We start from the raw sequence: 12,500 nt of genomic DNA on the forward strand, positions 1-12,500 counted from the left end.
TTGTTCATCTTGCAAGAACACTTGGGTTTTGTGGATATTAATACCCTTCCGTATCTAAACCTCTTTTTCTCTCGCCTTCCTGCGGAATCCTCCGAATTGCGTCCACTTTCTACCACGCTCCCATCTTTAAATCTCTCTACGTGTAAGAACCACTGGGTTCCCTACGTGTAAGAACCACCGGGTTCTCTACGTGTAAGAACCACCGGGTTCTCTACGTGTAAGAACCACTGGGTTTAACTTCTGCAAAACCTTTCGCTACCTCGTTGTATCTATGGATTTCTCTTTCCGCTTTTCAGATTATACTGCGGTAGGAATTTCTCTCAACCGTTTCTACATTTTTTTTTATCTTAATTTCCAGTCAAAACCCAAACTTATTTACACAAGTGAAAATTGTTTCAACAGTTCCTGCAGACATTTACTTGCAGACACCCAGCTGCATGATAATAATGATTATAATGATAGGTGTAATGTTAGCAATAGTAAAAGATATCTCCGTTTCAACTGGATTGATTTACTTTTTGGGAATATTAGATAATGACCTGCCATCGCCAGAGACGACACTCGTAACGAAACAGAATGTTTTAATGCATCTGACACAGGGATCTATTTTTAACGCTTCAGCACTGGGATAGCTTCGCCCCTATAATAATAATAATAATAATAATAATAATAATAATAATAATAATAATAATAATAATAATAATAATAATAAGTTTTTAACGATATTCAGGGTTTTCCACAGCAGACGTTCCGTTGATACATATAGTTCGTAAGAGCTTCTTCGGATTTGTTAAAAATTCATTGAGTGTCCTTATCGCTCTCCTTTTCAGAAAGGTGTGTACCTATATTTACATTTCCTTGCTCTATTCGACTGATATTCATCAGGCTATTCAGTACTATTCGACTGATATTCATCAGGCTATTCAGTACTATTCGACTGATATTCATCAGGCTATTCAGTACTATTCGACTGATATTCATCAGGCTATTCAGTACTATTCGACTGATATTCATCAGGCTGTTCAGTACTATTCGACTGATATTCATCAGGCTATTCAGTACTATTCGACTGATATTCATCAGGCTATTCAGTACTATTCGACTGATATTCATCAGGCTATTCAGTACTATTTGACTGATATTCATCAGGCTGTTCAGTACTATTCGACTGATATTCATCAGGCTATTCATACTATTCGACTGATATTCATCAGGCTATTCAGTACTATTCGACTGATATTCATCAGGCTATTCAGTACTATTCGACTGATATTCATCAGGCTATTCAGTACTATTCGACTGATATTCATCAGGCTATTCAGTACTATTCGACTGATATTCATCAGGCTATTCAGTACTATTCGACTGATATTCATCAGGCTATTCAGTACTATTCGACTGATATTCATCAGGCTATTCAGTACTATTCGACTGATATTCATCAGGCTATTCAGTACTATTCGACTGATATTCATCAGGCTATTCAGTACTATTCGACTGATATTCATCAGGCTATTCAGTACTATTCGACTGATATTCATCAGGCTATTCAGTACTTGTGTCGTTGCTGGTTTTTCTTTTCCTCGCAATGTTGCAAATTGCAGGCATATTTGAAAGTTTGATTTTCGTGTATGCGTGTTTTTAACGGAGAGAGCTAGTGCCGTTAATGCAACTCGTGCTGTGCACTGTAATCATTACTTAAGGTTCTTTGTAGCGTGCCTTCGGTCCCAAAGTGCAACCTCCTTTCGTTCCTTTTACTGTACCTTCTTTGATATTCTCTTTCTTCCATCTTACTTTCCACCCTCTCCTAACAATTGATTCACCGTGCAACTACGAGGTTTTCCTCCTGTTACACCTTTCAAACCTTTTACTGTCAATTTCCGTTTCAGCGCTGAATGACCTCATTAGGTTCCAGTATTTGGCCTTTGGCCTAAATTTTATGTTCAATTCAATTCAGTTAACGGAGAGAGAGAGAGAGAGAGAGAGAGAGAGAGAGAGAGAGAGAGAGAGAGAGAGAGAGAGAGAGAGAGAGAGAGTTTTAATATCAGCTTGCAGGTACAGTGTCTTCTAGACTGCCCTGTAAGGCCTACATTTTATAAAGACCCATTTCTCATTTTTTTAGGGTGGTGGGGGCTTACTGTCCCCTTTTTTTCTGAAAGAATTTTGCTTCACATTTTCCCCTTTTGTATTTTCATTCCTCCACTCATTCTTTCGAGGAAGAATACGTGTACAAAGCAACAGTGAAAAGTTAACGTTGAATGTGTATTTTCACACTGTGCTGTTTTGAAATCCCTCTAAGTGTCCTTTTAATATGAAGCGCTGTTATATTTGTCTTCACAATATCACTCGTGAATACATAGTATAAAAGCACTTGGGGTTACTTAGGTTCATTCCACGTAGACTAACGTTACATACAGTGTATATATACATATATATGTGTATGTATATATATATATATATATATATATATATATATATATATATATATATATATATATATACACACATACTGTATATATATATGTATATATTATATGTATATATATATATACATATACTGTATATATATATTATATGTATATATATATATATATATGTATATATGCTGATAGACAGAGCGTTTTAACATAGAAATGCACTGGTGTATAATTATTTAATTTATTTGTATAGTTAGTATACAGCACGAAAACTAATGGTCATACCACCAGATTTTTGGAGCATAGACGCGTTTCTCTTCGAAATTCATAACATTTTTGAAGTTCGAATCAGTATTTAGCATCCAGGTGTTACGGGGTTGTAAAATCATCCGCTTTAGCGTGTTGTATGATAAAAATGTGATTAGTAGTCTTTAATGTTCGGAAACTCCTAGGTAAATTACATTTTAATTTTATGAAGTCTTTAGTTAAATTGCATATGGAAATGTGTTCATAAAGAACGCTTACTGCTTGCGCATGCTGTGTCAAGCTAATGAAATGTGGATATCAGTTACCTTAGAGTTTTCCCGTTACTTGTAGTTCAATGTAGTTGTTACGTAACATATACTCACACCCACTCTTTCATAAGGTTCCATGATATTTTTTTTTAACTCTCTCTCTCTCTCTCTCTCTCTCTCTCTCTCTCTCTCTCTCTCTCTCTGATAACGGCGGCAAATGTTTAAAATTCCTTCCCCCTTACCATTGACGTGACATGGACATATTCAGATTTGTCTCTTTTGACACCGACATATTTTTAAAACTCTCTCTCTCTCTCTCTCTCTCTCTCTCTCTCTCTCTCTCTCTCTCTCTCTCTCTCTCTCTCTCTCTCTCTCTCTCTCTCTCAATGTCGAAAGATTGAAATGTTATTGTTATAAGTTTTATAAGTCGGAATTCGTAAAGCAAACGCAATCAAATGTATCCGGGATTTTACGCATGCTCGCGTCTGCGTGTCTGTATGTGTGTGAGTTTGTGCTGATGTACAGAAACGCGTATATAGCGTATTTATTTCATTGTGTTTGCTATTAATGTATAAACCATAGAATAGACATTTTATTTTGTTACGTATATGCATAAAACAGAGAATAGAAAATTTATTATTTAATGTATATGTGTAAAATAAAGAAGAAAATATTTTCTGTAACGAATATGCATAAAACAATTAGAAAAAACATTCATAACATATTTGCATAAAACAAAGAATAGAAACTATATTCTTTTACGTATTTAATACTCAGTTTCCATCTTCTTGATGCTGGAGGAAGCATCATACACACACACTTATATGTACAGTATATACAGTATATATATATATACACAACAGTGTATGTATATATATATATATATATATATATATATATATATATATATATATATATATATATATATATATATATATATATATATCTTTTATGAAGCTTGGAGATACATTTATGTTTCACATTTTGTCTAATCCATAAAGATTATAGATGGATTGCACTTAGCATTTTAAATTAATTCCAGGTCTTATAAATAGATATATTTTTTTTTATTTCAACCTTAAGCTTTACTGGTAATCTGCCCTTTGGATTTATAGGCTAAACGATAGATTTTGGGTCATTAAGTTTCAAATATTCATGAATAATTTTGACTTATTAAATATCCTGTGATGAAGAATGTCGTGTAATCTGCATAGAACTGAAAATTCGTTCTATACAAGTAATTGAAAAGTGTTGATATTCCCATTGTCATTAAAAATCCGTAGGCTACAAGGAACTAAATTCTGTGTTCTACGTAAACTTTACAAAATTGTTATTTTATTTAGAATTGAAGAATAAGAATTTCCATAGAAAGATTGAAAATACATGTTGTTAAATTTTCATCCCCCGCAAGAGATAAATATTATGTTTGGAGGTGAGTCAACTTGTGAAGATTTCCTTTGATTTTCAAGCCGTTTTTATGCCATTGAGTTGAAGGCTTTATCTTAATGGTTCTTTAAATTTCTTTTTCGTTATAAAAAGGATGATGTTGATATATAAATATTCGTTACTAACTCTTTTCATTTGAGTGCTTCAGTTTCCTCGTTGTAGCTGTAGGCACTACATTCCCTTCTAGTTGGAATTCTGGAATAAGTCTTGTCATTTCTGTGGGTTTTTATTTCTCTTAATAGCGACTTTATTAGTTTTTAAAAAAGTATTTTGTCGTAGTAAATGTAAGTGTTTTTGTTGAGTTTTCTAGTGAAGTGATTGCTCTCCCTGAGACCTGGTTGTTATATTGTACAGCACGTTACTTTATTGGTGGCTGTTATTTGATTCTAAATTATGTAATTGGGATATTGTGGTTTAGATAGTGGGTATCGTGAATAACAGATTATCATCTATAAGTTAATGACAGGTAATTTGACATTCCTGGGTGTTACCTTTAACTTTGAGGTTGTTTTATAACACCTGAAAAATATACATCTAATGCTGTCAGAACGCCAGGTATTATTGGATAGACTTCCTGTCTTGTCAAAGTTGACAGTTAAATGTCAGCTCGATTTTATGACCTAATTCAAGTAACTGTTTTATGACCCCAGTCATTCGATGCAAGATTATTTGCCCTTTGTGATCTTCAACGATTGTCCTCTCTCTCTCTCTCTCTCTCTCTCTCTCTCTCTCTCTCTCTCTCTCTCTCTCTCTCTCTCTCTCTCTCTCTCTCCAGCGTACAGGTACTCGTTATCAAGCCACAATATCACACTGCATGTGTGGTGGACGTTAATGGTTTGAGTTTAAACACGTGTAATACCATTTAGATGTGGGGTTCTCCATGGCCGTAAGCTTTCAAACATCATTGAATAGAAAATTATGTAGTTAATGCATTGCCTGGTATGTAATAGAATTTTATTATCGTCCTGATATCAACAATCATGTTATTATTATTATTATTATTATTATTATTATTATTATTATTATTATTATTATTATTATTATTTCGTAAAAATCTCATAATAGCATGAGTCACGACAATGGCGAAGAAATCCACAATGGTGTAAATGTAAATATATGTTATTTTTTCAAAACTTTACTTCGATGGTTGTATTAGTGTTTTAGTCAGATTAAGGACAATCAAGCAGGTCTCGAAAGCTCTCTTTATATATATATATATATATATATATATATATATATATGTATATATATATATAATATATATATATATATATATATATATGTATATATATATATATATATATATATATATATATATATATATATATATATATATATATATATATATATATATTTACATTTACACCGTTATGGATTTTTTCATCGTTGTTATTGTTATTATTCACAGTGTAAACCCCTATCCATATGGAACAATCCTACAGGGGCCATGGACTTGAAATTCAAGCTTCCAAAGAATATGGTATGCATTTGTTAGTTAGAGAAGATAACAGGGAATACAGAAAGAAGAGATGAATTATTAGAAGAGAAAAAAATATATTTAGATAAAATAATTAATAAATAGATAAAAATTTAAATAAATTAGTAAAATGCCAGGTGAATGGTTTTTGGGTAGTCATGCATTGCATCACCGCTTGAAATTTTGAGGTTTTAATTATACAACATCCTTGGGGTGAGGAATAAAAGACCTGTATAAACCATATATACATATATGGATAGTTCTAGATTGATTATACTTTATCAAGATAACTTTATCCTTTTGCCCGTCTCGGTTGATTTCAGTAATTGCATTCTCACGCGGCTCATAGTAACACCTGATTGCGGCCTTTATAATGATCGTGTTATTCACAAGTGCGTTATTAACTCCCCAAATGGTCCCAGTTGTTATTGTGAGTGTTTGTTGCGTTATTATATACACATCAAACATTACAGAAAGGCCATAAACAAAGAGAAATCAAACGTTTAACTTAAAGCCAGTAGCCCATGTAGGCTTGTTCCATATTAGTTAAGTTAAAGTCCTCTGTTCCATATGGATAGGGGTTTATAACTCTTAGTAATAGTAATAACAATAATTATGATGTATGAATGTTGATCTCAGAAGGATAATAGAAATTCCATTACATAACAGTAATTAAGACGGAATAAGCGTCAAGTATAACGGGATTTTTTTTATAGCGTATACGTGCATGGCGGCTCTGAGACCCGGATGCAACAAGAAGGTTGAAGACTGGGTTAATGTCCCAAAATAAAAAACAAATTGTTTGTGACAAGGGTACTAAATCTTTTGCGATATCAGCTTCTGCTTTTGTTGTTTTTACTGTCAATATATTTATCTATAAAGATCTGGAATTAATTTACAAGATTGAAAACATTATTGGTAAATGTAAGGAGGTTGAAGACTCGGTTAATGTCAAAATAAAATAAAACTGTTTGTGACAAGGGCACTATATCATTTCCGATATCAGCATTTGTGTTTATGGCTGAACTAACAATATGTTTGCCTATGAAGATTTGAAATTATTTTAAAAGATTAAAAACAGTATCGGTAAATTTTAGTAAAGTTGTGCTTTTTTTTTTATATAGTTCCAACTTTGAATTGTAAATATCAATTGTTTTGATGAGTTTTTTAGTTTTCTGTAAAAGAAAACTTTTGAGAAGGCTATATGTCTGTCCGTCCGCACTTTTTCTGTCCGCCCTCAGATCTTAAAAACTACTGAGACTAGAGGGCTGCAAATTGGTATGTTGATCATCCGCCCTCCAGTCATCAAACATACCAAATTGCAGCCCCGTAGCCCTAGTAGTTTTGATTTTATTTAAGGGTAAACTTAGCCATGATCGTGCGTATGGCACCGCTATATTTGCCAACAACACAGGCCACAACCGGGCTGTGGCTGAAAGTTTCATGGACTGCGGCTGAAAGTTTCATACAGCATTATACGCTGTACAGAAAACTCGATTGGGGCGAAGAAACTTTGGCACTTTTTTTATTTTTATATTTATTTAATTTTTTTTCCGTTTACAGCGCATCATATTTACTGTTGTGTAATGCCGGTTTTACGCGCGCTCCGGGCGCGCAGTGTTAAGTTTTATTCTCGCTGCCTCTCGTACTTCATCATCATTTTGCTCTGTGCAATTTCAACTGAAGTTGAAATCCCCGTTGAGGTGACTTTCCTTTTATAGTTCCGACGGGAAGAGGCTTCAGCGTCATTTCCTTAAAGCCAGCCGTTTCTGGAGATGAATATTTATGGAGGTGTATCCTTGTGCGCGTCAAGGAAATGAAGGTGTTTTTTCATCTTACTTTTGTTTCAGACCAGCGCTTGAATAGTAATTGTAGGGAAATGACCTCAGGGAGGTTTCCACATTTTTAGCCATATATTTTTACCTTGCTGTTTGAGCTCTGTCTTTTCTGTATGAGCGTTGACTGTTATAAATATGTATACATAATATATGTATATATATATATATATATATATAGTGTATATATATGTATACGTGCGTGTGTGCATATATATATATATATATATATATATATATATATATATATATATATATACATATATATATATATACATTTATATAAATATACACATACATACGTATTAACTTTATCACTCACACAATAATATTGTTCTGTGCATTAATACAATTACTAACAGGACCTCGTTGAAACTGAATGGTATCTAGCGGAGTTATTTATTCAAAAAAATTAGAAGCTTTCCAGGACTAACAGTCCTCATTGTCAAGTATCCATAGAATCTACGGATACTTGACAATGCAGACATATATATGTTGTAAAATGTTGTTTGATTTTCATATCATCTTTGTCATTGGATCTTCTCTTTCTTTTTCCTCACTGCAGAGATCTCCGTGCGAACCCAAAGTAACGAAATTCGTGAGGACTGGAAACCGTCCTTTCTGTCCAACGAAGAATTTACTCACCTTATGCTTGAGGTAAGTTCCTCTTCTGTGGCCGTGGTGGATGTTTGAAGGTAAGTGTGGCTATTCCACCATTTATAGGAGTCCTTATACACATTTATATTATCTGTGAGTGAATGAATGTGTAATCGGAATACGTACTTTGTATGTTTGTCGTTGTCCCTGTATGATGAAAAGTTGCTAGAGGTTTCGATAATGATATGTTCTGTCCTTAAATGGAAGACTGTATTTTCTGCAAAAATACGAAACTGAGAAAAATGGTAGATAGTGCAATTTTCCCTTACCCTACTGCTGATTTTGCAGATACTGCAAATGGGAACCACCCCCCCCCCTCAATAAAACATTGAAGAATCATTCTGAAACTGCAGTAACTTGTGTATTAGTGTTTCACGAGACCAGTAGGTGGCATATCTCAGTTTCAAAAACTTTGCAGATACTGCAGTTTTCCATTTTAGAGCAGCATTGTGCTTACGTTTTCCTGAAGGGGTCATGCTGGATTTTGCTTTAATGTCAATCAGTGATGAAAGAATTGGTATGGGAGAACAATGGGTCTGTAAACAAGAGACAATAGGTCTATATAAAGTTCATTATGAAAAAAGTTTTGATGCTGGATAGTAAAATAAAAACATTATGTTATTAGCAGTGCCTACTTTTTATGGTATCTCTCTATTTATTAATTTTCTTCTTTCTAATGAACACCACATTCTTTGGAAGCTTGAAGTTCAGGTCATTGGCCCCAGTGGCCTTGTTCCATATGGCTGATCTTCTTAATAATAATAATAATAATGATATTAATAATAATAATAATAGTGGGGATGTTACTGAATATTTAGAGCACATATTTCATCATGTCACAAAAATTATGAATGATTTCTGGTAAAGTTAACTTCGTGGAAGAACTGACAAGTCTTTATGTGGATGTAGGGACTCTAGATGTCATGGATAGTGGTAGATGTCGGGTTGTGGGGCAAAGCAAACGGTTGTAAATACCAAGGACGTCTGTAAAAGGATCATGTTGAAAGTTCGTGTCAGCGTAAGTGAAACGAGTAAAAAAATGCTCCGAAGTTTCTTCGGCGCAATCGAGTTTTCTGTACAACCGCTACACCGTATAATCAAGGCCACCGAAAATAGATCTATCTTTCGGTGGCCTCGGTATAATTCTGTATGAGCCGCGTTCACCAAACTTTAACCACTGCCGGTGGTGGCCTGGCCTATATCGTTGCCAGATGCACGATTATGGCTAACTTTAACCTTAAATAAAATAAAAACTACTGAGGCTAGGCGGCTGCAATTTGGTATGTCTGATGATTGGAGGGTGGATGATCAACTTACCAATTTGCAGCCTTCTAGCCTCATTAGTTTTTAAGGTCTGAGGGCGGACAGAAAAAGTGCGGACAGGATAAAGTGTGGACAGACAGACAAAGCCGGCGCAATAGTTTTTTTTTTACAGAAAAGTAATAAAAATCGGGAAAATACATTACTATTAAAAGCAGGGATGCCGGATGGTTGGAAGTGTCTGAAATGTACTGGTATTTCGGGAATAAATTATACAGATGATGGTTGAATGAGAAAAGAGGTTAGACGCTTGGTAAGTGCAGAAAGACTTAGAAAACCTTATATAGTTGTTGGAAGATAGAAACGTAAATTGATCAATGTACGGTAGCAGAATTAACGGTCGTCCTGTTGTGATAATAATGATACTTATTAAATTAAAAGTTACTCATAGTAGCACGAGTCTTGAAATGGAGAAGCAAATCCACAGTTATTTATGGGTGCGTACATTTAAAAATACATCTCTACAGAGAGCTTTTGGGAATCTGTTCGATTCCCCCTTTTCTCTATAGAAGTGTATTTTTACATATACGTACCCACAAATAACTGTGGATTTGTTTCTCCAGTGATACTTATAATACCTTTATATATATATTCCAGTGTGTGACAACCGTAGCCTATGTATAATAAACGACATCTTTAGACTTGCCCGTCTTCCAACTCGGGGCCAATATATCTTCAATTGATTGAACCCCCATGCAAGTGGGCAGTCGTTCTGACCCTGTCTTGTATTGCGGTTATTTGCGGTCGAGTAGGTTCAGTAAGCGAAATAGGAACTCTCTCTCTCTCTCTCTCTCTCTCTCTCTCTCTCTCTCTCTCTCGTGTACTCAGTGTCAGCCTGAACTTTCTCCTTAAGATCACGGTCACTTTCACCCTTGGGATGGCTTGTAGCACTTTCGTTTAACATTTACTTCTCTTATCTTGTCATATTCATTGTTGGAGTGACGTCATTGGGTTTTTTGGTCTTGATTACACATACACACACGCGCACGCATATATCTATAAATAAATATATATATATATATATATATATATATATATATATATATATATATATATATATATATATATATATATATATATTTATGCATGTGTGTCTTTATGTATAATTATATACACACATATTCATAATATACAGTATATACACAGTATATATATATATATATATATATATATATATATATATATATATATATATATATATATATATATATATGTGTGTGTGTGTGTGTGTGTGTGTGTGTGTGTGTGTGTGTGTCTATGTCTTTGTGTTCTTATATAAGTACTCCTGAAAGAAAACTGATGACTCCGAATCATATTGACTTGTTGGATCTTGTGCACTTTTTCCCTGGAAGGGAGAGGTTATAAAAGACGTAAGAACAATGGCTATTGTTCGAGGGACGCTGGGCAGTCATATAAGAAATGATGGCGAATAATGGTCACATAAGCGTTCTGGGTATAGATAATGTTTATTGTGTGTATGTGTTTCTGCGTGAGAGAGAGAGAGAGAGAGAGAGAGAGAGAGAGAGAGAGAGAGAGTGGTTATCTTAAAAGCCATTGGTCATTCTTTGAGGAAAATTTTTCTATGATGTTAAAACATCATGAGTGATTAACATGTTCAAATCTAGAATTCAACACATTAATATGTTTCTACAACTCTGACAGAGTAATTACCACTGAGATGCATTGCTGTTCACTTTACTAAATAACACTTATACATTATTCACTTTTGCAGGGTTATCATTCTTAATCCTTGTGGTACATGTAAGTCGCGGTTTCTTATTTAAACTTTGAATAGCTTGGATGAGCTCTCACAGCTGCCATTCGTTGGCTCGTTCTGGTACCTACAGAAGATTTGCTGAGTCAGTGGAATGTGTTTAAATAGGAGCCACCTATGGAGAGTTGTATGCATAGAGGGTGGAAGATAAATATGCCAAATTTTTTCCCCCGTGGAAGCCTGAATATTTGTTAAGTATTTGACTGAGTGAAGTGATATAGTCGTTGAATATCTAGAAAAGATATGGTTTAGTGAGCACGAATTATAAAAACATGACAAACTTTGTAGAAAAAACTAATCTTATGCCTGCGCAATATGCACCTGCGTCATTGGTCTCAGGCGTGACATCACTTCAGGTCGCGAACGGTGGGAGTCATCCGATAGTTTTGCTGCTGGAGTTGTTGTAGATCCGAAGGGAGAGTCAGATGACTTGGCTCTTCCTTTAGCAGAAGGCTTGCTGGTAGGAGAGAATGACTAATGGCGAGTATGGGTAAAAAGGCACCATGATTTTGCAAAGGTGACGTTAAAAAATTTGGCAACCGGTTGTATGGTGGCTGGATACGCCCGTAGTCTCTCTCTCTCTCTCTCTCTCTCTCTCTCTCTCTCTCTCTAGGGACGAAATGCTAGGCTGAGCATTACGACTTGGCAAGGCGCGTTGTTTTCGTGTTTATCTTAAACAGAGATGCGATAAGACTCTACGGTGTTGTTTTGCTCAAGTTCGACATTAGAACTTCGCTCCGAAAATGATCATGAGGCCGAGTTGGATACGGACAATGATCTTGTAGGATTATATCATTGCTTCGTCTAAATGCTAGTTGAATTAGTAGGAAAAGCTGTACGATTAGTGGCAGAATTAGTAGAAAGGCAAAGATCAAAATGAGTGAAAAAGAGAATCCTTAATAAAATGAGATAAACAGGAAAAGGTGTACTTGGAAGTCGGAGACTCCACGACTTGGGGTCGCAAGATGTGAATGGCTCTCGAGCTGTGTAGCCGTCCTTTGATGTAAACAATAAAGTTTAAGTTAAAAAAGAATAAAAAAGACTTGAGAAAAGTGGTTC

The 12,500-nt window shown here is 34.7% G+C and overlaps 1 protein-coding gene across 1 annotated transcript in view; it reads left to right on the forward strand.

The window, feature by feature from the left end:
* The window catches only part of LOC136846083 (neuronal PAS domain-containing protein 2-like), a 376,593-nt gene that overhangs the window by 225,929 nt on the left and 138,164 nt on the right, over window positions 1–12,500 (forward strand). Inside the window, exon 5 of the mRNA XM_067116792.1 lies at window positions 8,256–8,347. Within this exon, the coding sequence (XP_066972893.1) occupies window positions 8,256–8,347 (92 nt within the window). The remainder of the gene's footprint in view (window positions 1–8,255; window positions 8,348–12,500) is intronic.

The sequence above is a fragment of the Macrobrachium rosenbergii genome, chromosome 14 (assembly GCF_040412425.1).
Source record: "Macrobrachium rosenbergii isolate ZJJX-2024 chromosome 14, ASM4041242v1, whole genome shotgun sequence".
NCBI lineage: Eukaryota > Metazoa > Arthropoda > Malacostraca > Decapoda > Palaemonidae > Macrobrachium > Macrobrachium rosenbergii.